The following is a 27,273-nucleotide window of genomic DNA, read 5'->3' as shown; positions in this document are numbered from 1 at the left end:
CACATAAGTGGGATGCCCCCCTCACCCAGATCAGGGATCCGTGCGCATGTGCCGAGAAGATTGTGCCATAAATGCGCCCCTTCCAGCGCCTACGGAGTTTGTCAATCTGTCTGGGTCATGAGGATCTCTTGCAGAATGGTGTTCCCCACAGCGTGCCTCTGCAGGTAGGAAAAGACAGTAGCGTTTCAATGGTGTGCATGCAACGTATGTTCCAGGTCACTAAATTAGTGTGCTTCATGTGGCTGGGTAAGTCATCGCAGCGCAAAACAATGGGGTCACTTTGGGTGGGCCGGAGACGTGGTTCAAGGCGATCGTGTCGGCGTGCTGTATCTTTAAACATAGTAGTAACCAAAAACAATACAACTAATTGGACGTATGCCCTTTCGGGGATTAGCCCCAACTTCGAGTGGAACATTTATGGTAGAGCGCTAGTCAAGTGGAGTGGCTAGTAGGGTGTGTTATGTCAGCATTTAGTCTGCTCAGCGCCCCTGTCTGGAGCCTCCCGTACTCGCAAGAGGTGTGAGTCATAGCTTGGTCAATCATGCAGGAGCGGTGTGGGACACAGCGATATAAACCGGCGACGGCAATCCCTGCGCACGCATCCTAGCCCCTGACTAGCATGGCATCTCAGTCATGCACATGAATTACATTGGATGACCAAAGCGCCACTAGCCCATTTCAATAGCATGTATGTGGACATATAAGGAGGGCAGTATGTTGATAGGAGGAAGGAAGAACAGTGCACAATATACACATGCTTGTAAGTCGTGGAGAGGTACAACTCAGCACTGTTAAATCACATGATCTGGTCAGCCGTCTGGGGTGTCACTACTGGCATACTCAGGTCATCAGAGAGCAGGGGGTGATCACTGGTTCCTGGGTCACTGCGTCCGTGAGTCTCCATGCGCCCATGACTACTCGCTGTCCCATGGGTTGCCGCTGCCTCCAGAGCTTCCTGACGTTCCAGTCTTATCTTCTCCGGGCTGGGTGCAACTGTGCCTGGCCCTGCGTCCTGACTGGCACCCCTCCGTCTTATCTCCTCTCCTGCAAGCCACCATCCTCCGGACCGGAGGGTCTTGGGCATTTCCACTGCCTGGTTTCCTCTAGCCAGTCCCAAACGTCCAATGGGGCATCTAAGAAGGGAGTCACTCCTTCTAGACAACCCTGAGGCGAGACTGGAACAACGGGGAGTAAGGCAGCTCCCCCAGTTGACACTTCACTGCCATGTAGGTTCTCCTCGGTCTCTGAACTGCTGCTGTGTAGTCTGGGAAGAACATCACCTGACCATTTCCCACAGTGAGGTCGCCTGGTTTTGCGGAGTACCGTGTCTGTCCCGATAGTTAAGGAGTTTGAAAGGGAATGGTCTCTAGCTCCTGGCTTGGGCTTCTGCGCTGGCACTATGCACGCTCTCAACGACAAACTGCGGCAATAGCATCCCCCGGGGCATAAGGTCATGCAACCATGTCTAGACGTACTGCTCTGGGTTTCTGCCCTCCGGGAGACCCACCACGCGGACATTGTTTTGTTTTTTATTTATTTTTTCTTACGTTTTTATATAGCGCGAACCAGATCTTTGCAGATATCAGAGCGCTTTACAGAGCATACATAACCGGCAATAAGATATGGCGTAATTGTAGGTAATAAGTGGGGTAGGCATAGGAGGAAGCACAGTAGAACAGTTACGTCAATAATAATAATAATGCAAGTGGTACAAAAAGTGAAAGCATAGACCGACGTAAATCAACAACACAAATAATACAAATAATCGAAGGGATCGACCAGATAATACATATCGGTGCAGCTACTTAAAGACCGACGTCTTTCCTTGACGTCAATAGCACTTTGGGATTTGGGAGCTGAGCCATTTTGGCTGAGACTGAGGCGGTGTGCCCCTGGAGTTGCACTGAACGTAGGGGGAGCCTTATGGCCAGGAGAGTCATAGGTGTGCTGCGCCTCACCCACAGCGGAGCTGCTGGCAGACAGCGCCTGGTGGAGTAGAGTTGTGTTTGAGGGAGAGGCGCGAGTGACAGCACGGCACATGGCGTAGAAGACCGAGTCATACCCTGGTGCTGTACAGGGTAGGTGCGCTGCAGGCTAAACAAGCCCCAGAGCCGGTGGGCAATACGGCACGGTTGGCTTCCTGACAGACGGCGATCATCCAGGAGGGGGTTCCCCTTTGCTGACAGCGCTGCCGCAGGACAGCCACAACAGACCTCCATCTTGGCACGGAAGACTAGGACGGGCCTGGGCTCTGGCGGCTTGCAGCTGATCAAGCTCGCCCGAATAAACGACCGCCTGCGGATGCCAACGGCGCAGCAACTAGTCATGGGCAGGCTGCAGGACAAAGCACAAAATGGGCAGTCGAGGGCTGACAGTTTGGGACCTTCGCTGAGTGGAAACATGGAGCCCCAAGCGGCAACTCTTGCAGCCAAAATGGAAACTGCTGGCAGCGGTGGAACGGATTGGCACCAGCCTGGAGCAAACAAAGGAATCCTTAGTCAAGGATCGACAAAGTCAGGTCGGACTTTACCCTTCATGCTGATCACCGCCAGTTAGCGGAGTCGTTCGCCTTGCAAAACCAGATCCTCCAGGAGATCCACCCTGTGGTGCAAAACCACACCACACCATAGCGCCCCAAGATCTGATTGACAGTCCATATGCTGGAAGACCGCATAGAGGATGCAGTAGGACGCTCGGCGCAATAATAACCCATAAAGAATGATCTCCTCATTGACGCAAGTCTTTACTCCAAACCACACTGCATAGCACCCAATGATCCAAAAAACAATGCTACATGGTCATCCTTTGACACATACTCTGCAGAGGAAATTGGCAAAATGATCAGCACCGTGAAACCTTCCAATCACCTCACGGACCCCCTCCCTGCTAACGCTGTCAAAGACTTCACCCCCTGCTCCTTCCACTCTGGACTAAAATTAGCAGCTCACTGAAACAAGGAACCATCCCTGACTTGCTCAAAGTTGGACAAGTCACACCTTTACTAAAGAAACCTACAGACGACCAATCTGATCTAAACAATTATCGGCCCATTACCAATATTCCCACTCTTGCTAAACTCCTGGAAAAATGCGTACAACTACAATTGACTAAAAACATTGATCAGTTTGATCTCCTCAACCCTCATCAGGCTTCCGAGCAGGACACAGTACAGAAACTGCTATGATACATAATAGACGACGCCCTTCAAATCCTAGATCAAAATGATACCTGCCTCATCCTTCTAGATCTCTCTTCAGCATTCGACACCGTCAAACATGAGAATTTACTCAGACTTTTAAACACAAGAATGGGTCTATCTGGGACTGTTCTCAAGTGGTTCACTTCTTTCCTTCACAACCGGTCGCAGAAATTCAAGAGCAACAACCTGATGTCCTCGCCTATTCTGGTATCGTTAGGCGTCCCCCCAAGGATCCTCTCTATCCCCAACTCTGTTCAACCTAGTTATGGAACCTCTCACCACCTTGCTACAAGCATCCAATGTACTTTCACATGTATGCCGATTGTGAGAAGGTGGCCTGATATGCAGTGCTCACTATTCTAGTGAACACTATGTATCAGTCCAGCAACCCTTATTGATGATTGGTTGTAAGTCAACCTTATAGACCAGCTATCCTAGTAGCGTGGATACGAGCAGTCTAAGGCTAAAGACTCGAGAGGGCGCGTTAAGCCAGCTGTTTACCACACATATACCCCTTGAATACCAAGTGAAAGGACACCACACAAGTGTTATGAAAATAAACAGTTATTTATTTAAAGATCACAACAGCCCTGTACTCTTTATGAGGACAGGGTACTAAGCACAAACCAAAACTCTTACAAAAATACTTAAGTTAGCACAGTATATACCAATGCCCGAGGGGCACGGAAAACCATATACTCTGAAAGTGGAATGCGAAATTCCTAGCAGGTAAGTACAGTACTAATAGCTTTTGGAATCGCTAGGACTTGACTAGGGAATCGTTAGATTACTTCTAGGAGGCCTAGGGGACTCGGGTGCAGTGTGTGCACTCTCACGCGAGATGCGGGACAAAAGTCTATGGTAGCTAGGAATTAGAAAGTTAGTGTTCTCGGGCGAACCCGACCTGGTAGGGAGAAAACGAAAGTAGATTCTGACCCTTGGATAGTGAGGCTATGCTGGGGCACCGAAATGCCGAAGTTACCTAGCCCAGGGGCTGCAGCTGCATAGGTCTGAAAAGACGTCGGGAATCCTCGTAGACGGACCAGGAGCCGGAAGAAAAGATGCTGGCCGGTGACCAGTGAAGAAAGTTCAGTCGGATCCAAGCCTGGATCTTGAAGATAGATGACACCTGAAAGCAGAGGGGACCAAGTTCGAGACTACTAGCCAGTAGTCAGTGGGCACCAGGAGGGCACCGGATGGTAGCCACCTCGACAAGGTGAGTGGGTGACGCTTGACTCGAAGATCTCACGGACCAGGAGGCGTTGTCGGCGACCAGGATGGAGGATCGAGCTGTCCCACGAAGATAGAAGCTGTCGGCGTCGCTGGACCCCGGATTGGGCAACAAAGCCTTGGCAAATTCAAGCCCACGCGGTGGACCTAAAATGGCGTCTGGAGTGGACCAGGAGGGTCCGGGGTGCCTCTCTTGAAGAAGGAAGCAAGGGCCAGCCTGGAGCAACCAGACCAGCAGAAGAGTTGTCGTCGGGCGTCGTTCAGAAGGCCACAAGCCAGCCGGCTAGTAGCCAAACAACGCGGTGCACAGCAAACAGCAGAAGGGCCCCACGCCGATCGTGGAGATGCAGGGAGGCTGATCTTGGGTGCTGGAGCTGCGCAGGGTTGGGGCTTCTCGGACCCCAAAGCACTCACCAGTGGAAGACTCGGTGGGCTTGCAATAAAGATGTCGTGCAGTCTTGGCGATCGTCGGTCCCTTGAGGTCTCGTCGCACTCACGGTTCTCAGCTTGGCTGTAGAGGTGAGTAGAGGTCAGAGGTGCCAGGGAAGCCGGGTCTCGTCGTGCTGGGTCGTCGGATTCGTGATGAAGGACTTGCAGCGGGCCGCAGTGTTCTTTAGGATGGTGCCTGCGGATGCAGGGTGACTACTCCTTAGCCACAAGGGAGAATCTTGAAGAAGAAATCGTGAAGTCCTTTCGAAGAAAGTGGTATCTTGATTCCAAAGATGATCTAATTTTAACAGGGGGCCCGCTCCCATCTTTATACTAAAAAAGGGGGCTGACCCGGTGACTAGGTCCTGCCTATGGGTGGGACTAGGTGGGGGGTGGTTACACCCCTCAGCCATGCCGGACTTCCCCAGGCCAGGGGCTGGTGTGCCCCTGGAACTGGTTCAGACCGGCCTATGCGTAGTGAGCACCGGGGTGCCACTCAGCAGTCACCTTCCTGTAAAGCCCTGCCTACCCAGGATACACAAAACCATGTCTGGGACGGTGCTAGCACCGCCCCTGACAGGAAACCCTTTGTCCAGGCTCCCCTCGCTGGAAGGACTCCCAGCTGTAGGGGGTCAGACTCGTGTCTGTGGTGGCAGCATCCATTTTGTGGAGCTGAGGCTTCAGTTAACTTTAACCGGGGTTCACAGTTACATACATGTCGTGTCCCTCTAGAAGGGTGGAATGCTAACCCCGTCGCCAGAATTGGCGAGGGGTTAGTATTCCAATTCGTATGACACCTTACTCGACATGTTTTGATAAAGCAATACCAAAGATAGCATTTAACCGCGAGGATTATAATGCACTTAAGAGTATATGGTATGCGATATCATGGAACAGCTATTAGGACTTGATTCCGCAAGCTGCAGACAGGCTCAGCTCATGCCAGAGCACCATCTCACACGATTCCAAGCACTCTGCCTTCAGGATTGTCAAGGCCTGCCATAGGAGTGACTGATAGGAATCTGTGTGTCCATTTTAGGGTTAGGTATAGGTATACTACACCTACAGCAAAGGGTGATTACACGACTTTGCCCCAGCTGTCATGCAGCCAGTTGTGTCAAATTTAGGAGGCCAGCCAGGGGTGGCATAATACATGCTGCAGCCCCTGGCAGCCCTGGGTACACCTATGCCCTGAGTTACAGGGTCTGATAGGGTGGCCCAGTACCAATTGGAAATGTACCTAGGGTACATGGAATCCATTTTAAAGAGAGAGCAGTAGGCCTGGGGTCCTGATTGGCAGGGTCCCAGGTCGACTATGTCCAAAACCAGCTAAAACACAGGGCAAAAAGTTGGGGGCAACCATAGTCAGGATGTACCTTCCTACACAACCCCCCCCCAAACGAAAGGAGATAAGGCTATCCTTGTCCAGGTAAGCCTCTATTACCTAAGTGGCCATATAAGGAAGGACCAGCTCTGGCTTGGTTTCCCCCTGTGTCATGGTCCACTAGGCAACCCCTCACCCTAAGGGTATCTGAGGGTCTCCACCATAGGGAATCTCTGTCTCTGGTGTGTCTTGGGAAAGAAGAAGGCTGATGCTGGGATGGAGTACTGAAGTGAGGCTCCTCTACCTTTGGGCTCAACTTCCTCCAATCACCATTCATCATGTGTGCCTTTCTTTCTTTAGCTGAGATGCACTGAGCTCTCAGGGTCAGCCTCTGGCTACCTAAAGCTGGAGGCTGAGTCCCTCTGTTTGGCTTACTGGAGGGACAGGTCAGGTCTGGGGTTTTTAGGCCCCATGTTTGGCTGTGCCCAACAGTGTCCAGCTGTGGGAGTTCCCTAACTACTTTTAAGGGGGATCCCTCAGGAGTCTGTTCTATTTTCACTTGGCTAGGTTTACCAGCTTCAGTGATCCTAATCTGCTGATTAGGGGGTTCTTTTGGACAGGGGGCCCTTTGGGGTCCACCACTGGCCTCCCTGGTCTCTTCAGCCCTGGGCTGACTGAGGCAGGGTAGAGAGGTGCAGGTTACCTGCTCCAGACTGGGTCCCACCTGGGAAGGGTCCACTGCCATCAGGGGTTCTGCCAGGCTAGGCCTGACTACCTCTGGGGCAGTTCCTTCAACAGGGGTAGAGTCAGTTCCCTGAGGAGGCTGGCTCTCACCTAGTGTCTGGGAGGGGGAAGACTCTTCTTCCTCCTCAATGCTCTCTGTTTGAGTGGAGTGATCCATTGTTTCAGGCTTCACAACCTCACTATCTGTCTGAGTAGAGGCTGAGACCATTTCAACCTTGCCAACCTTTTCAGGAGGGCACTCAGTCTGTGTTTGGGCTGTGACTGTCACAGCCCTCCTATCCTGTTCTGAAAAGTCTGTCTGAGCCTGGGCAGTGGCTACCACTGCCCTTCCAACCTTTTCAGGGAGGAATGGTGCTTGGACTGGGGCTGTAGCTATTACTGCCCCACTAACCTGTCTGGATAGGCCTATCATTCTGGAATGAGTTTCTTGTTCCACCTCAGCCCATGCTGAGAGTTCCAGGTCATTCCCCAGTAAGCAATCTACAGGTAGGTTATCTGTCACTGCCACTCTCATGGGCCCTGTGACATTACCCCAGCTGAGCTTGACTACTGCCATGGGATGCCTTCTTTTCATTCCATGAATGTCTGTCACCTGATAAGTAAAACCAGGGGTCAGTTGAGCAGAGGGGACCAGATGGTCACTCACCATGGTGAGGCTGGCCCCTGTGTCTCTGAATGCCTCAACTTTCTGACCATTCACTAAAACTTCTTGTCTATACTTGCCCAAAACGTGGGGTCCAGTAGTGAAGTTGGCAAACCCCATGCCAGTCTCACAGACAAGAGTGTGGTCAGGGAACCTGGCTAAGCCATAGTCCTCCTGTTGGCCCAGAGTAATGCCCACCACATTCTTGGGGGCACTCCCACCACCTGGGGGATTACCACTAGTGGTAACAGGAGGTTTAGGAGTATTACCTGGGGGTGTATTTCCCTTATTACCATTTTTAGGGCAACTGGCATCACTTTTGTAATGGCCCACCTGTTTACAGGTATGGCAATAAGGTTTCTTTTGTTCAGAAGGAGTGTTCTGGGACCCACCACCCTTGTTGGAGTTTTGGGGCCCTTGGGAAGTCTTCTCTGTGGATTTATCCCCACCCTTCTCTTGAGGCTTGGTTGATTCCTTTTTCTGGTCACCACCCTGGTTTTTAGGCCTAACCCTGGTTCTGACCCATTTGTCTGCCCTCTTACCCAATTCCTGTGGAGAGGTCAACTCAGAGTCTACCAGGTGCTGATGTAATAGCTGGTTCTGACAATTATTTAAGATTTGCTCCCTCATAATTAGATTATACAATCCTTTAAAATCAGTAACCTTACTACCCAGTAGCCAGCCTTCAAAAGCCTTAGTGGCACAATCAACAAAGTCAGTCCAATCTTGAGACTGAGTTTTCTGGGTGTCTCTGAACAGCATCCTGTATTGTTCAGTGGTTAAACCAAACCCATCAACCAGTACATTCTTCAAGACTTGGTAATTGTTAGCATCCTCCACCCTTGTGGTGAGGAGCTTATCTCTACCTTTACCATCAAAGGAGAGCCACAAGATAGCTGCCCACTGACTTTGGGGAACACCCTGCACAGTGCAGGCTCTCTCCAAAGCAGTAATCCATTTGTGGATGTCATCCCCTTCTTTAAAGGGGGGCACTATCTTATTCAGGTGCTTTGTATCAAAACTCCTTTCCCTATTGCTAGGTTTATTGCTGCCACCAGTGGGAACTGTCCCACTCAATTGTTGCTCTCTAGCAAAGGCAAGTCTCTCTTTGGCCAGGGCAAGTTCTTCCCTTTCAATCCTTAGTTTGACTGCCCTTTCTTCAGCTTCATACACTCTCCTCTTAGGGGAAGACATTCCTCTGTGAGAAGAGTTGAGAGAGCCATTGGTTCGAAAGGATCTGCTAGAGCCTCTTGATAGAGACCTAACTCGTCCATTCCCAATGTTAAGCTGACCTGAGAGTGGGCCCAGGGGTCCCCCAGTACCAAGCTCATGTCTGCTTAAGTTGGACCTGCTTAGTCTGCTGACTTCTACCTGTCCCTTATCTGCCTCATCCCCTGATAACTCATCCTCATCCTCAGCAACATCTGCCTCAAGGAGGGGATGGATATCAAAGGGACCCTGTAAGGAGGGCAAACTTCCATCTGGATTAGAAGGGTCTGGGTTACCAGCCCTACTGGCATCATAAGCCTCTAGGAGACCAATCAGAAAGGAAGTGGTGGGGTTAGACCCCTGTTTTAGTTTCCTGAGAGTACACACTTGTCTCATCTCATGGAAGCTAAGAGCAGCATATTTAGAAGGGACCTGTGGAGGGTCCACTGACACAAGGGGATACTCAGAGTTTCCTCCTTTGTCTGACATGCTGCTTCTAGTGTGGTGTAAGTGATGCACCTACCTACACTATGTGTTTACCTACTGATCCCTTGCTAAGAGTTGCAGCCAAGGTGTGCTAAGCCTTGAGGAGCTACAACAGCTGGTTCAGTAGAACTCAGAGTATTCTAAGCTTTAGTTATGTGTACCTAACAGTACTTATGTGATCTTTCAACAAGATATTCTTAGGATACGTGTGGTAAAACAACAGCAAGCTCAAATCCCAACCGCTGCTCACCAATGTGAGAAGGTGGCCTGATATGCAGTGCTCACTATTCTAGTGAACACTATGTATCAGTCCAGCAACCCTTATTGATGATTGGTTGTAAGTCAACCTTATAGACCAGCTATCCTAGTAGCGTGGATACGAGCAGTCTAAGGCTAAAGACTCGAGAGGGCGCGTTAAGCCAGCTGTTTACCACACATATACCCCTTGAATACCAAGTGAAAGGACACCACACAAGTGTTATGAAAATAAACAGTTATTTATTTAAAGATCACAACAGCCCTGTACTCTTTATGAGGACAGGGTACTAAGCACAAACCAAAACTCTTACAAAAATACTTAAGTTAGCACAGTATATACCAATGCCCGAGGGGCACGGAAAACCATATACTCTGAAAGTGGAATGCGAAATTCCTAGCAGGTAAGTACAGTACTAATAGCTTTTGGAATCGCTAGGACTTGACTAGGGAATCGTTAGATTACTTCTAGGAGGCCTAGGGGACTCGGGTGCAGTGTGTGCACTCTCACGCGAGATGCGGGACAAAAGTCTATGGTAGCTAGGAATTAGAAAGTTAGTGTTCTCGGGCGAACCCGACCTGGTAGGGAGAAAACGAAAGTAGATTCTGACCCTTGGATAGTGAGGCTATGCTGGGGCACCGAAATGCCGAAGTTACCTAGCCCAGGGGCTGCAGCTGCATAGGTCTGAAAAGACGTCGGGAATCCTCGTAGACGGACCAGGAGCCGGAAGAAAAGATGCTGGCCGGTGACCAGTGAAGAAAGTTCAGTCGGATCCAAGCCTGGATCTTGAAGATAGATGACACCTGAAAGCAGAGGGGACCAAGTTCGAGACTACTAGCCAGTAGTCAGTGGGCACCAGGAGGGCACCGGATGGTAGCCACCTCGACAAGGTGAGTGGGTGACGCTTGACTCGAAGATCTCACGGACCAGGAGGCGTTGTCGGCGACCAGGATGGAGGATCGAGCTGTCCCACGAAGATAGAAGCTGTCGGCGTCGCTGGACCCCGGATTGGGCAACAAAGCCTTGGCAAATTCAAGCCCACGCGGTGGACCTAAAATGGCGTCTGGAGTGGACCAGGAGGGTCCGGGGTGCCTCTCTTGAAGAAGGAAGCAAGGGCCAGCCTGGAGCAACCAGACCAGCAGAAGAGTTGTCGTCGGGCGTCGTTCAGAAGGCCACAAGCCAGCCGGCTAGTAGCCAAACAACGCGGTGCACAGCAAACAGCAGAAGGGCCCCACGCCGATCGTGGAGATGCAGGGAGGCTGATCTTGGGTGCTGGAGCTGCGCAGGGTTGGGGCTTCTCGGACCCCAAAGCACTCACCAGTGGAAGACTCGGTGGGCTTGCAATAAAGATGTCGTGCAGTCTTGGCGATCGTCGGTCCCTTGAGGTCTCGTCGCACTCACGGTTCTCAGCTTGGCTGTAGAGGTGAGTAGAGGTCAGAGGTGCCAGGGAAGCCGGGTCTCGTCGTGCTGGGTCGTCGGATTCGTGATGAAGGACTTGCAGCGGGCCGCAGTGTTCTTTAGGATGGTGCCTGCGGATGCAGGGTGACTACTCCTTAGCCACAAGGGAGAATCTTGAAGAAGAAATCGTGAAGTCCTTTCGAAGAAAGTGGTATCTTGATTCCAAAGATGATCTAATTTTAACAGGGGGCCCGCTCCCATCTTTATACTAAAAAAGGGGGCTGACCCGGTGACTAGGTCCTGCCTATGGGTGGGACTAGGTGGGGGGTGGTTACACCCCTCAGCCATGCCGGACTTCCCCAGGCCAGGGGCTGGTGTGCCCCTGGAACTGGTTCAGACCGGCCTATGCGTAGTGAGCACCGGGGTGCCACTCAGCAGTCACCTTCCTGTAAAGCCCTGCCTACCCAGGATACACAAAACCATGTCTGGGACGGTGCTAGCACCGCCCCTGACAGGAAACCCTTTGTCCAGGCTCCCCTCGCTGGAAGGACTCCCAGCTGTAGGGGGTCAGACTCGTGTCTGTGGTGGCAGCATCCATTTTGTGGAGCTGAGGCTTCAGTTAACTTTAACCGGGGTTCACAGTTACATACATGTCGTGTCCCTCTAGAAGGGTGGAATGCTAACCCCGTCGCCAGAATTGGCGAGGGGTTAGTATTCCAATTCGTATGACACCTTACTCGACATGTTTTGATAAAGCAATACCAAAGATAGCATTTAACCGCGAGGATTATAATGCACTTAAGAGTATATGGTATGCGATATCATGGAACAGCTATTAGGACTTGATTCCGCAAGCTGCAGACAGGCTCAGCTCATGCCAGAGCACCATCTCACACGATTCCAAGCACTCTGCCTTCAGGATTGTCAAGGCCTGCCATAGGAGTGACTGATAGGAATCTGTGTGTCCATTTTAGGGTTAGGTATAGGTATACTACACCTACAGCAAAGGGTGATTACACGACTTTGCCCCAGCTGTCATGCAGCCAGTTGTGTCAAATTTAGGAGGCCAGCCAGGGGTGGCATAATACATGCTGCAGCCCCTGGCAGCCCTGGGTACACCTATGCCCTGAGTTACAGGGTCTGATAGGGTGGCCCAGTACCAATTGGAAATGTACCTAGGGTACATGGAATCCATTTTAAAGAGAGAGCAGTAGGCCTGGGGTCCTGATTGGCAGGGTCCCAGGTCGACTATGTCCAAAACCAGCTAAAACACAGGGCAAAAAGTTGGGGGCAACCATAGTCAGGATGTACCTTCCTACACCGATGACACCCAACCATATCTCCAATTGCAATCCCCCAAAGACATTTTACTCCTGAACTCAACGATTAGAAGCACCCAATCCTGGCTTGCCGATAATCATCTCAAACTCAATGCTCTGAAAACAGAGTTCCTTCTGATCTCACCTCCAGCGAAGATCGCTACCACATAACTTTGGCTTTAACACCTAACTGCACTCAATGTCCAACCCACCATCGTGGACTCAGCAAAATCTTTAGGCATAACACTCGACACCAATCTCAACATGCAGCAACATGTCAGCAAGGCAACTAAGGGAGCGAACTACCGAATCAATACCTTGAGGAGACTTAATCCCTTCCTCCAGGCCAAAGACTTCCAAACTGCAGTACAAGCACTAGTCATTCCTCGAATAGACTACGGCAGCACCGCTCTCTGCGGTCTCCCTCTAACTACTACTGCACCCCTAAGAGCTTCTCTAAACGCTGCAGCGAGACTCATCATTGGGTCAAAAAAACTCGCATATCTCCCCTGACTTGAAATCTCTGAACTGGCTACCTTTTGAAGCCAGAATACATCTGAAAATCGCCTGCATGACACACAAGGCTGTACCTAAGTGAAAAAATCCTTACCAAAGCATCTCCTGAGATACTTTCTTTTAGATGTTCCACTCTTACATACTGGTGACCCCATTTCTATAATAGTGTAATGCTGCCAAACCATTTCCGACGTCTCAATACATTAACATATTTCAGGTTTTCTTTTTACTACTTTTTAATAAAAAATAAAGGGCTACTTATTACAAGAGGGGGAGGATTGTGGCAAAATCAAATTTTTTTTTTTTTTTTTACTGGAACATGCACCCTGCTGTGAAGCGCTCACCCCAGAGCACGGGTGATTGATGGGCCGACATGTGGAGAGACCTGCCACTGATTTGAAGTTCCAAACTCATGTTGAACTTCGAGATTAGTTCTTTTACAAGAAGTTGAGTTTTTAACTCTTTAAACCCATCCAGTTACGAGAGGTTAATGGTTGTATGCCTGCACTTTGGATTGGGGGGGGTGGTACCCTTGGTGCCATCTTAAGAAAATAACCTTAGAGTAAAATTTGCTTAAACAAAACGGGGCAACGGTTATTAATCGGTCTAATCATTATGCCGGGTGGGGATGCATAGGAAGGCCTCAGAAGAGGCATACCATGCATCAATATACATTGAAAAAAATGCCATAGGGTGTTGAAGCAAGGTGTGGATCCCCGGCGAGGTCTGGTTCTTACTCCTCATTGATTATGCCTCCCCCAGCCAACTAAATCCTAAAATACCACTGGGCTTTCCTTCCAAGATCTCCTAAATTGTGGTTTGCGGCGAGTACATCACCCTGGCCCGCATTGGCTGGAAAGTGATTCTTCACTGTATATTGTAGTTGGTCCGAATATCGTCTAGACTGCAGACCAAGGGGCATCGAAACCTAAAGTATTGTGCATAAAAAATATCCTCTGCAAGTCTAAAGGAGCGTTTAAGTTTCCTTGTGTGAAATTGTACTGTTTGCTTCTGATAGGTGATTATGCTTGTTGGATTACCTGGAGCGGGAAAAAGTACATGGGTCTCGAAGCATGTGACAGAGAATCTGGGAAAATACAACATCCTTGGAACAAATACTATAATGGATAAAATGATGGTAAGGCTTCAAACACTAATATGAATTATGTCCTTTTCTGCTTACTGAGCTAATGCGTATACATCCCGCTTGGAACTCTGCCACCAGTCTGTAATGGCTTCGGACGAGCTTCTGCTGCTTATGTAAATGTGTTGACCAGATGCTTTTGTAACCCTGTATAATGTGTATTTCAAAAAAATGCAATTTTACAGGTTTCTGGATTCAAAAAACAAATGTCTGGCACCGGAAAACTCAATACATTGCTGCAAAGGGCCCCGCAGTGCCTTGGCAAATTTATAGAGATTGCAGCTCGTAAGAAGCGGAACTTCATACTAGACCAGGTATTTTCTGAAAATTTACATGTTTAATGCAAACATTACATTTTTAATTGTACTTTTATAGCCAGAATAAGCAATTTGAGGTTTTAAGCATACGCAAGTTGCGTTTGACACATAAATAGTAACTGGTATATCCCTACGGGAATAGCCTTAATGTGGTCTGTAAGCTAAGGCCACGTTAGGTTTATGAAAATCTTACAAGTTGTGTTAAGTTGTTGTCACTGGCTAAGCAGTAAGCTTTCTTTTCCTCCCCAGACAAATGTGTCAGCAGCTGCTCAAAGGAGAAAAATGTGCCTCTTTGCAGGCTTCAAACGCAAAGCAGTTGTTGTATGCCCAACAGATGAAGAATATAAGCAGAGAACACAGAAGAAGGCAGAGGTGGAGGGGAAAGATCTTCCTGAACATGCCGTTCTTAAAATGAAAGGTGTGCATAATTGTACTAAAGTACAAACCATTATTCTGCTAAACCTGGCTCATACACTGAAGTGTAAAGTGCCACCAGAAACTTCGCCATTGGGTAGAGCAGTGATGGAATTGGGATCCAGCGATTTCAGCTGTTGTAAGCACGCATGTGGCAGTCCCACTAAGCAGTTTCAATGGTTTATATTCGTGCCTAAAAGGAAGTCTTACCTCTTGGGTTATTTGTACTTGCTAGAAAGGTAGCAATGCCATAGCTAGTAATTTGACTTCTATAGGCACTGGGGTGGTGGAGAGATTCTAATAAGCTAACCATATTACCGTCCTTCATTCAATTAGGGAATTTCACTCTTCCTGAAGTTGGCGATTGCTTTGATGAAGTAATATATGTTGAATTGCCAAAGGAAGATGCACAGAAACTCTTGGAGGAATATAAAGAAGAAAGCAAGAAGTCTCTCCCACCAGAGAAAAAGCAAAACACTGGCAACAAGAAAACTAACAAGAACAAAGGCGGCAAATCTCCGTTCAACAGAGGTGGAGGTGGACCTAGTCATGGCGGTCAAGGCCATAGAGGACGAGGTGGTGGAGGAATGTATAATATGCGCGGCAACTTTAGAGGAGGTGGTAAGTACTTTAACAGTTAGTGTGATTTTATAGTTGTAAAACATACTCCCACTAAAGTATTGGATGTATATAAGTAATCCATTTGAGACCTAGTCTTCTACTTGTAATTTTTTATCAGAAGATGTACTCAAAGGTCTAACTGTTTCTGTTCGGGGTGTGTTGAGAGCAAAGTTAGAAAACACAACAGAAAAAGCATGTTAACAGATATGTGGGAGCGCAGAGGTAAAGATCCTTATGTTGGAAGCCAGGGGTATACTTAATCTGTGTTTGAGATGCAGCTGTTAAACAGCAGATTACGGTTTGTTTTCGTGCGTACCCTAAAATCGGTGAAGATACAGATCGGGATTGATTGGGGGTGGGTTCTACGTGCATACTTTCCCATACCTGGCAATTGATGCATTCTTTAGCGGGTTACTGTTTTGGCAATTCATGGAACAATTTAATTTGCACACACTGTCATTAATAGCTAGATCGGTTGTTTTAAATTGATACTGGTAACCTTTCTGCAATGCTGACCTAATGCCATATTAATCAGTCCCAGGTAACCGTGGTGGCGGATATAACCGGCGAGGAAATCTGCCACAGCGAGGTGGTGGTGGTGGGGGCGGCGGATCTATTGGGTATCCCTACCCTCGTGGACCTGTGTACCCTAGCCGAGGTGGTGGAGGTGGAGGTGGTGGAGGATATTCTGGTCGAGGAAACTACAACCGAGGAGGCGGAGGAATGCCCAGCAGAGGGAACTACAACCAGGTAATGGACTAAAAAAATTGAAATTGTCCTGCCCCGTTACAGTTTACAGTCCACAAAGTTTCTTAAACTAGAGGTTGAAGACTGCACAAACATTTGTCTGACTGAACTATACTTAATATATACCTGACCATCATTGCCTCATTCGTCGCTAGGTAATGCACGGGGTATGTTACAATAAATTTATGGATGATGGAACGGGGATAGAAATATTTGCTTCTCTTGCACGTCTTGATAGATCGGCCTCATAAGCCACTCCTAGTTAAAATTACTACATTACAACAGTGGCCAGTAAGGCTTCGTTCCCATGCCTAGTTCAAAGGCCTCCAATAGATTGTTGTTTTCCCGAACTTTGGTTAATTGTATAGTGCCATACCCATAATGGGTAAACTGCATTTAAATTTGGTACCATTAAATGCTGGGAAACCAACAATGCTTATTAAGCCTTTGAGTCCACTGCTTTACTAGTGGTGGCAGTACCGCGTTTTACAATTTTCAGTAATGTGGTAGATCATGCTTGCTTTATTGGTTTAGAATCTCCTATCACTTGCATTCAGTATGTAACCCTTGACCTCTAATTTTTACTATGTGTATTAGGAGTATGGTGGAATTTGCTGTAGACTCCTGCACCATGCCCATAGTTTGTTATTTGGACTGTAGGTGCCAGTTATTTCTGCAGCTTTTTTTAACTGAAAAAGGGCTGAGTGGCTAAGGAACTTTGAACCAGGCTTGAATAGCTACTCCTACTTTAGAATCTTCTGAATGGAAAGCCAGTGTTAGTCGGCTTTGAGGTATAAATTGGTCTGCAAAGCTAGTGTTCTCTGGTTTTGAGGTACAAATTGTCTTAATGTACTAAAGTATGTATTAGTATTTTAAATGTATTTTGTAGCGAGTAGCAAGCTACTCCAGAATTTAAGGCTGGTGGTTAATCCAGTGATAGTTATTGAGGGCTGGTACTCTGGTAGGGTAGTCACCAAGAATCATCCCACGGGGAGTTCTGGATTGGGATCTGTTTTTGTCCATGTTGCATTTGAGGCAGTTCTTTCCCATCCAGTTGGCAACGTCGGACATGCAGCTGGTTGAGTAGTTTCTGGTGGTGGTTGTGCTTAACTTGGCGTAGGTCTGGGTCATCGCTTTACATGTTCGCTTTTTTCTCGTTGTGACACATTAGTCACTTCTGCAAGAATTTTACTATTACAAAACGAAAATATTTGAACTCCTGAACTATATAATCTCATTTACGTTTATTCATTAGAGTAGCATTCCCCAACCTTTTCTGTAGTGAGTGCTAGTTTTAAGTGAAAATCCTGCAATACTAATTTGTAGAGTTGCAATATTAAATTAGTACCCACCATATGCTAGATTACCAGCAGTAGTCTCCTCAGTACATCAGGCATGGTTCCCTTGCAGAGTGGAAAATTGCTTTGTCAATGGGGAATCTCTGGCGCCAAGTTAGTTTAAGTAGAAAGCCTCTCTAATCACCAGCTCATGATTACTTGAAATACTAAAATGTGTATCAAGCATCTCAATTTTGGTATAAATATATTAATTCAAACAACCAATGTCTGTTTTAGTAGGCGGAGCTGCTTACAGGAGAGTTACTTATTATGGGCATCTGATTCAGCTACATGTAGCTCTTAGCTACTTGGAGAAGCTTGTGTTATAGTATTGAGATATAGGTGTAGATGTGTATAGATCTTTACAGATATGTATATTCCGTAGTGTTTCATTATAACTGCATGATTATGTGGTGTTCTGCCAATGTGCAGAAAATATGCAGTTCGTGCTGTAATGTAGCACCAACGCTGAAATGAAATTCTGCTGATTCTGTGGGCGGAATGAAGCCGCCTTACCCACCCCATAAATGTATTTGTATATATTTTGTTCTTGCAACAAACATCTCCTCTATTGCGTCAACTACTGAGTCCCTCTAGCATAAATGGTGACCTTCATCGTTTCCTTCCATGTCTACATACTCCACTTCTGGTTTCACGTCGTAATAGCTTGCTCATAGTTCTAAGCAGTTACGGCTGTCTTTTTTAAAGGGACGGTTTATGCATTAATCAGCCCATTTGGGCGAGTGATTGGATTCCTCTTTTATGTTCGAGTGTATATTGATATATTACTCTTACATTGTGCAATTGTTCATGGACCACTTTCCTTTTGGAGTCTATTACTATGTTTATCTTGGACTCCTCGTGATTAGGAGATAGAAAAATGTATTGAATTGGACGCTTTGTTATTAAATATTGTTTGTCCTGATGATGACCACTCCAGTTTAATGTGGTCGAAACGCCATCGACTCCTACATGTAGCCTTGATTTAAGAGGACTCCATCTTTGCTATTCTTGTTTTGTTTAATAGTTTGTGTAATCCTTTTCCTCAGCCTCTGTTTGTTTACACTGTTTGTCTTTAGGGTTTGTTTAACTTAGAGAGCCATTGTCTTCTGTTTTTATATTATTGTCCTATTACATTTTGTATCTTCTTGAATTTGTGTAGGGGTATCACTAGCTAAGTCTTGTATATTTGTTTGGGATTATTTCATCTATTCAATTATTATTTTTTGTGGTTTGTTATATGGAATATACTAGAACTCTTGTTAGGATTCTAGTCTTTACCTTGCCTCTGATTCAGGAATATGGGTAATAGGGCTGCCCATGTAGGTGATAACTACATACACCTTCAGTCATAAGAATCCGGTATCCTGTGATCTAAAGTCTGGGATGACCACTGGTAGATTGTCTGAAAACCAGTTGAAGACGCACGTTGCAGCTCTGGCACCCCCCAACTCTGAAGTTAAAAAGGTCCTACTTTAATTGCTATCATTTTTGGGGGCTTCAGTAGTTTCTAATTTAAAATGTCATTATTATTATATATACCTGTCTAGTGGAAGTGGTTGTGTAATATTTTACTAAAGATTACAAGGACCAGTTTCTGCATGAGAAGGCTTAATTGTTATGAATCACCTGACAGTTTTCAAAAGCTTGAACATAAAGTACTGGAGTAGGTATATAAGAATGTGTTTAGTAGTAAGCATGTTTGAGGCCATGGGGGTTAAAATATCAATTATGTAACTCGTACAGCTGACATTCACAGATACATTTTTATTCATTTCAGAACTACAGAGGAAGAGGAAATAACCGTGGTTACAAAAATCCATCTCAGGGTTACAATCAGTGGCAGCAGCAGGGTGTAAGTTGTGTATATATGTTTTTATTGTAAATCATAGCTAATTTATCACGACATAGTGCTAGTATATTGGTTTCACTGAAAATGCTTGTTTACGGGTGCATAGTACAGTAAATGCATGATACATATGTCACACCAAATACTTTATCTAACTATATGCAGCTTCAGGTCTAAAGTTTTACACTCTAGGGATTCTTCTCCACCAGGCAACATCTGTATTAATCGCTGGTTACGTTTCTCAATTAATATTTAATTTTGCCCTTCAATGGCTTTAGGTCAAAATGTAGAAGTGACAACACTTCCATTAGAAACTTGTGCATGTTCTGGTTATTGGGTTACAAAAGAAAGCGGAGTATTGATTATTTTTTTTTCTTCCATACAGAATTTCTGGGGTCAGAAGCCATGGAGTCAGCAATACCACCAAGGATATTACTAAATGCCCAAATAAAATGAACTGATTCCTATGTCACAATCCTTCACAAGAAAACGACTTTTCTTTAGTAGTCCTTTTTAAAGAACATTCCATGAGGAAGTGCCTGCGGGTTCCTATTCGTGTATTTTTTTTTTTTTTAGATGCTTCAGAGTTTAAATTTTTTTTTGTACATTTTTTTAATTGCTGTTTTAAAGTAACTTGTAAGAGAAACTCAGCGTTGTGCACGGAAGAGAATGTGTCAGTATTTCAGGGTTCTACATTTTATCTGTATAAAATGTAATTTTTTTACCACAAGTAAAAAAAATGTTGCTTTGTATCTGGTGTCATTTATTAAGAGATTTAGCACTCCCATCTATTGAGAACGAACAGCGGGAGCTACTGTTGCAAATTACAGTATGCTAGTCACCAGATTGTAGGCGATTGTGTAGTGGCCCTTTTAAAAATGTAAATGAACTATACTAGTAATACACACCATCCCCTCTTTAGTACATGGCAAGCTTAGAGAATAAAGTGGCTCTGTCTAAACACTAATGCAGGCTAATAGTGAGGGTGGTGTGTATGTTGAGGCACTCTAAATATACTTGGTTGCGATGTGTGTGCACTGTGGCAGTTCTAACTTGTGAAGGATTTTTTTTTCTTTCAATTTGTATGCTATTGATTCTGAAAAGAAAAGGCTGCCTGCCTGTTTCTTATTAAATGACAGTTGTTGTAAATTGAGTTGTCTAATGGGATCTAAAACCATAGTTGTGTATTTATCCCCAAAATGGTTGTATACCTTGTGTGCTTGTAGCTTGACACCCTGGTTGTAATAATGAAAATGTGACCCATTTATCGAGGTTTTTTTTTAAAAAAATCATGTTGGTTCTTTAATGTTGCAGTACATGCCTACTATTTAACAAGCAGTTTAGGCATTCCCAATAAAATAATTTTATCACACCATTTTGGAATTTTCACCATTTTCCAAAAGTTACTGTTGCATGGAAAAACCCAAATGGAAGTAACAATCATAGTTTGAGTGTGAAGGGTCGAAATAATTGCTTAAAGTTGTACAGCCTAGTCTTGCTCTGTCCTGCTGTGGTTGGGCTTGTTTATTGTCCAGCAGAGCTTGACACTTCTCTCAATAGCTGATACTCTAGTGGAGCAAGTCCTGTAACCAAACAGATTTATTACTAATTTGTACGGTCTTGGTACAAATCAGGTGGCATCTGCTCCAGAAGCTGGCGCAAAAACAGCAAGCCAATCTATTTCACTCAAAAGTATTCTACTTCTCCCCTTAAAATATGTACGAAGTGCACATCAATCTGCAGTACATACATATTTAGTACGTTCGATGAGCAGTGGTTTCTTTTGGTTCTGAATTAGTAATTTTTCTTGGTTCATTTGAATTCCAAACGGCACGCTTTTTATTTATTACTTTTTTTAAACCAGGTTTTAATCTGTATTGGAGAGTGGCTGTATGGTGAGTGGAGTGATTTAGTGTATGAATGGGTACAGAAGAGGTTTTGTGGGGTGTGAGTGATTGTATGGGTGAGTAGGTATGCGAGTTGCCATTTCTATTGAACAAGATCAAAATTTCAGGGCTCCAAATTGTCTTAAAGAGAACCTTTTTTTATTACGCAATTTTTTTTTAAAACATCAACTTCCCTTTATTTTAACAGTTTCGGTTCTTAGAGTTAACTCTTGTGTCAACTGAATTCTTTCTTGTAAAAACTTTCAAATAAAAAGATTTCTAGGTGGTTCTTATAAAGGAATCCACAATAGGTTCAGTAAGAAACCCATTCAGGTTAAGTTAACTTTCTGATCTGGATTCTTTCTTTTTAGTCTTTGAGCAACATAATTCACTATCCTTATTGTCTGAAATAATTTCAGCTGCTTTGGGTCTTCTGATTTTTTTTGTTTTATCTACCACCTCCTAATGAGGCATGACTCTTATATCTTTCTTAGCACTACTGCAGTTGTCTTCAATCACAGATAAACTAGCACTTTGCCGAGCATCTGCAACTCCTGTCACCCCACCGATGTCACCTGTGTGGGTTCTTGTGGGTCGAATTTCCAGCTAGAGCTTTCTATTAGTTGGATCAGACTAGTTCTACTTGCAGGTGCTCGTGACTTTGCAAAAGTTATTTACTCTGATCCTCATTGCAATTGATAACTTGTACTTTCACCAAGATCATAAGCAACTTCACCGGTTGCAATGTTTTCTTGATCTCTCTGGATACATGCTGCACCTCTTCATCAGTTATTTTCACTCTTCTTGAGTGAGCTGCTTTAATTCACAGTACAATACTGGCACAGCTTGATATGGTCACTTGAAACGTTCCACAACAACTCTATTGGAGATGCTCTTTCACCAGAATGCAATCTCCTCTCTTAGCTGGCACGGTTTTTCTTATGCTGTTGTCAATTCACCTGATGAGTCAGATTTTTCGTGATGTCTGCGTGCTTCTGGCGGAAGCTCACACCTTTGGTCGCATCTTCAGATTCTTTTTTCTGCCGTTAGGTCTGGATTGTTGCAGAGGAGTGCCAGAGTTTTGGAAGAGTAATTCACGCAAAATCGAAGATGTTCGAATCAAGTTTTCAACTACACTGGACTACAGGTCCGGTACCCTGAGAGACGAGGGAAAAGTTTTACAAACAACTCAGACGTTGGACGGAGAATGCACTCGCAGGGGGCTCTCTGAGCGTGGGAATGGACAAAACCTTGTTCCAAGTTTTGCACCAGTTGCCACCATGTACACCCAGAAGGACCAGCATCCAGTCTGCAACCTCTGCCTGCTGCTCTACCACAGAAGTGAGGACTGCAAATTGTGCTCAGCGTTTACACCCAAGACCCTCAGAGTAAGATAGAGGCAGAGCAGGGCAAACCACCACATGCTGGGGCCACCTCCATCTCTACGAGATCTGGACCTCTACAGTGGAGAAGAGGACAACATCTCTGAAGGACCGGAGGACTGCACTGTCGTCTAGGTCCATAAGAAAACCTCAAAGGAAAGGAGTTGTTGACCCATAAACATCCAAGCAACACTCGAAATTGAGGCAAAAGCCCAGAGTGACACTTGTAGAGGAAGCTTAGTCCTCAAAAGGAGCTCTTCCGCCAAAACATTCGACAAAAGCAACCGCCTCAAGGGACAGTCAGCTGAGTGGATCCTTACTCCCAATCGGTGAAAAACCTCAGATGTTAAAGGTTGCCCTCAAGGGACACCTCGGCGCTGAGGAAAGAAAGGCCGTCTACTTCCTCTAAGAGAGGCGCTCCAGCCCTCAATGACTAACATGCCGGCGGGATGCAGAGTAAGAAGAGGAGGCTCGAGCCTGAAATGGGGAGCATCCTATAGCAGAAGGACTTGGCCGAGAAGATGAGTCGATACACTTTCCTGACGTCGAAAGGGATGCAAAACCACCAAAAACACCCGAACCAGTTTAACTGGGAGAAGAGGACTACTATTTCAGGGAGGGGGAGGGCGACTAAGCTCTGCAATCCTACCGGGGCTAGATGTCGTCTGAGGCACAAGATGTGGAATGGCAAGATCTCGATGCCGGAAGAAGGCGTAGACACCCTTTGAGGCCTTCACCTCTAGACCTTGGGATATACAACATGGTCTTGCAGAAAGCTGCACAGACTTATGGAGGAGGAGAAGCCCAAGACATGTTGCCTCCTGGAAACTACTGCCTCAACAGACCAAGAGCCAATTCCTGCCCATGCTCCCTAGTGTGCAGGACCAGGGAAGAGAGGCCTTACGTTCCAGCAAGGCTACCAAGGGAAGAACCCAGGCCAGCAGCTGCAGAACTGGCAGTACCAATCCGGGGACAGTCCTTTTAAGGGTGTAGGTAGAGACATAGGCAGACACAGAAGGGAGGACAACTACCCTCAACCAAGTGACTCCACCATGTATCCGGTCCCCACCCTAGCCACACTTCAGGGTGGGTGGAAAAAACAAAAAAAAATTCCAGCCAAACGTTCAACGACAAACGGTACCTCGAACTCTCAACATCGGTAGGGGTCAGAATAAGAGACTTCATCCAGGAATGGAGGATGGTCAGATCAGAAAAATGGATCCTAAACGTCATACAATATGGATACTGAATAGTTAGAAAGACCACCTCCAAATAAAAAAAAGAAGAAAGGCACACTCTGCAAAGGAGCTTTTGTAGCTAGAGGCACAGGAATTGCTCAGCAAGGAAGCAATAGAAGTGGTACTGCAAAACCAAAGTAACAAGGGGGTTTACTCTACTTACTGGTGCCAAAGGTGGACGAAACACTAAGATCTATCCTAGATCTGAGGTTCTTGAACAAATTCATGAGGACTCAAATTCAAGAACCTCCCTACAAGAGGTAATGACATACATACAGCAAGGAGACTTCATGGTTACTATAGATTTAAAGGACACATACTTGCACATACCCATCATCCACAAACCAGCACCTACTAGGCTTTGTGATCAACCAAAGCCACTACCAGTTCACAGTACTGGCATTTGGCCTGAAATCCGCACCAAGGCTGTTTACAAAATGCTTAGCCGCTGTCGCAGCCCACCTGCGAAGGCAGAAGATACCCCTATCTCGATGACTGGCTTGTAAAGGCAAGCTTGTATGATCAATGCAAACTACACATCAAGCAGGTCATTGCAATACTGACTGAGCTGGGCTTCATTATTCATTGGGAGATATCAACAGTGCAAGCCAAGATATTCTTAGGGACAGAAATCGACACCATACAGGCCAAAGTGTTTCTCCAGCAGGAAGAGAACTTTGGCAATACTGAAGGAAACACTTCATTACCGCAAGGGGCAAGTTAAGACAGTGAGCAAGCTGATGGGATTGATGGTGTCTTGCAGTCACCTAGTACAAAATATTCGACTACACATGTGGCCATTCCAGGAATGGATACAGCAGCAATGTTCACACGATGTGGTCAAGCACAACTATCTGCCTGGAACTAAAGACAGTGTTCCTAGCCCTGAAAGCTTTTTCGAAGCAGCTGTATGGACCCCCACCACTGATGCAGAGTACTCTGCAACATGTCTCTGATCCTAATAGTACCTCAGTGGGCCGAGCAGTTGTTATCGCAAGTTGTGGAGATGGTGCAGGCACCAGCTCACAAATTCCCCAAAAGGGCTCCCTTAACCATGCAGAATGGAACGGTGCCAGAGAAAGCCTGGTGGTTTGGCTCCGGAGGACCTAGAGTTTGAACATCTCAGGCTACCGGTGAGCACAATGGCAGTGCTCAGGGAGGCAAGAAGGCCTACCACAAGGAAATGCTATGTAACCTCAGAATGGTGCATTGGGGAGAGTTTGAAAAGGAGTCACAAGGGTGTCAACAGTGCTAAAATACTGAACACTTATGCTGCAAAGCAAACTAAGCTACACATCCCTAAGAGTACACTTAGCAGCGATTGTAGCTTATACTAGAAGAGAAACTGGAAAGAGCTTCACCTCCAAGTCTTAAAGATTTCTAGAAGGGGCCAAAAGGATCGAACTGCCAAACAGAATGCCAGCATCAAACCTCGACGTAGTACTGACACAATTGATTAACCATTCAAGACCATGCACAAGGTTACACTCACTGCACCCGCTCAATCAAAAGACTGCCTTCTTAGTGGCTATCCCATTACGGAGAGGGAGTTGCTGGTGCGAACACTGCAAGAGCCCTACCTGCAGATACACAATAATAGGATTGTAATGAACAGACCCACACTTCATGCAAAAGGCGGTGTCCCAGTTCCACTTCAGCCAACCAATCCAAATACCTAGTGTCCCCCCCCCCCCCCAACCAAGCACAGAGTGCTGCATAAGCCAACCAATCCAAATACCTAATCCCCCCCCCCACCCAGCACAGAGCAGCTCATGCTCCCTCAACGAAGAAGAAAGGCAACAATTGCGTTTCAAGTGAACCCAACAGTTCAAGACATTTGCCAAGCTGCAACATGGTCTTCAGTGCACACGTTCACGAAGCAATACTGTGTGGATATTCCAAAGAACAAGGAAGCGCTAGTGGGACTTTTTTAAAATAATTTTATTTTTCACCACCAAGCAGCATACAGAAAATGAAACATTACATATTGACGAGAAGCCTAAGTAGTTCCCAGTTCCTCACCCTCCACATCTACCAAATAACATAACAAAAAACGTTATACACAGTGACCACGTACCATTACAGAGTACTCGTGACAAGATTCTTTCGTCTCCTAGTTAAATCTTTAGGTCTTGGTGTTCTACAGCGACCAATGTTTAATAGACATGGTTTTAAGTCTAACACAATGTATACGAGATATCATTTACAGTCGCAGATCTATTTCTCTTTCCCCTTGTTACGATCAAGAGCCTGCATCACCTTGCCGCAGATATTCTACTAATGGTTGCCAAAAGTCTTTGGGCCTAGAGGCTTGCGGTAGGCCTTCATAAGTACTTAGTGTTTCTTTACAGTACAGGAGATCATTGATCCAATCCTTGAATCTAGGTGGGCGTCTGCTACCCCATTTAGTGGCCACTGGGCGTTTTGCAAGTAAAAGTGCTACTGCGAGTAGTTTGCATCGCTTGGCCAATTTCAATTTATATATTCCTAATAGGCACACCAAGGGAGTACAGAACATCTTACAGCTCATTTTCAGAAACCAGTGCTCATCTTCCACCCGGCCACCACAATGAGGACAAACCGCTGCAAAGTCTATGCACGGCATAGTGAATCCAGAAAGATGCATGCTGCAAAACGTATAGTTTCTTACCTGTCAGTGCAGTTTTGCAGCTTGAAGACTTTCTGGATTCACTAGTGAACCCACTCGCCTCTGCCAGAAAGATAAGGAAGGGGATTAAAAGATGGACAAGACCAGAAATGAGAGGATAAATAATAACACAAGAACAGGAAAAAGAATCCGAAGCTTGCAACCAAAGGTGGGAGCTTCTGCAGGTAGTGCGCCAATGTCACGAAAGACACCAAATGGTGGGATGTTGACGCCTACCTGGGCCATGAAAGAAAGAGAAAAAAAGACTAATTCCGGACCCAACCATTAGATAGTGGAATGTATTTTAGAGTTCACACATGTACAGCAGCAGCGTTTCTAGAACAATGACTTTGTTGCATGCCACTGGAAGGCAGCACTGATTGTGTGTCCTAGGACTGCAGCTCAGGCACTGCATCCTGACACGTGATTAAATGGTAGCTGTGGCGTAGTGCATCCTAGAGCAATAGCCAGCCTGTACCTGCACTCTGGTAATTAAATGGCAATGGGTACTTTGTTGCGGATTAAGTAGCCATGCATTGGCATAGCCTTCTGGGATGCGCACATGACCCCTGCAATCTCTTGGTTGTTTTGTTACTTTAAACAAATCAAGAATACAAGAACTATTCCTGAAGGAAGTACTAGAAAATTTCATAAAGCCCCTTTGTGACCACTTCTCCCTTAAATAATGTACCACTACAAATTGATGTTGTCATTCTGTGTAAATTGTTACATTCATTTCGTTTGCAAGAAAACATGCTTGTCAATGCAGTTGACTGCTGAATTTGTTAGGCAGATATGCTTCTTCAATAATGTCACAAATGGAATAGGCCAGTATTACACAATGGTTCCACAAATACTATCCACTAAGTCAGATCCATTTCAAGAGTAATTTCTTTGTCTTGGTGCATAAACTGCAATCGAGTCATGTTCTGGCTCAA

At 46.0% G+C, this 27,273-nt stretch overlaps 1 protein-coding gene across 1 annotated transcript in view; it reads left to right on the top strand.

Annotated features, from left to right (window-relative positions):
* The window catches only part of HNRNPU (heterogeneous nuclear ribonucleoprotein U), a 43,324-nt gene extending 23,390 nt beyond the window's left edge, over positions 1-19,934 (top strand). The window contains exons 8-14 of the mRNA XM_086927345.1: positions 13,772-13,891; positions 14,083-14,211; positions 14,464-14,632; positions 14,965-15,249; positions 15,785-15,999; positions 19,114-19,188; positions 19,568-19,934. Of these exons, the coding sequence (XP_086783471.1) occupies positions 13,772-13,891; positions 14,083-14,211; positions 14,464-14,632; positions 14,965-15,249; positions 15,785-15,999; positions 19,114-19,188; positions 19,568-19,621 (1,047 nt within the window). The 3' untranslated portion in view covers positions 19,622-19,934. The remainder of the gene's footprint in view (positions 1-13,771; positions 13,892-14,082; positions 14,212-14,463; positions 14,633-14,964; positions 15,250-15,784; positions 16,000-19,113; positions 19,189-19,567) is intronic.
* The last annotated feature ends 7,339 nt before the right edge of the window (positions 19,935-27,273 follow it).

Source organism: Lissotriton vulgaris, chromosome 6, assembly GCF_964263255.1.
Source record: "Lissotriton vulgaris chromosome 6, aLisVul1.2, whole genome shotgun sequence".
Taxonomy (NCBI): Eukaryota; Metazoa; Chordata; class Amphibia; order Caudata; family Salamandridae; genus Lissotriton; species Lissotriton vulgaris.
The sequence above is the reverse complement of the archived record's forward strand: the minus strand, read 5'-3'. Positions and strand labels throughout refer to the sequence as shown.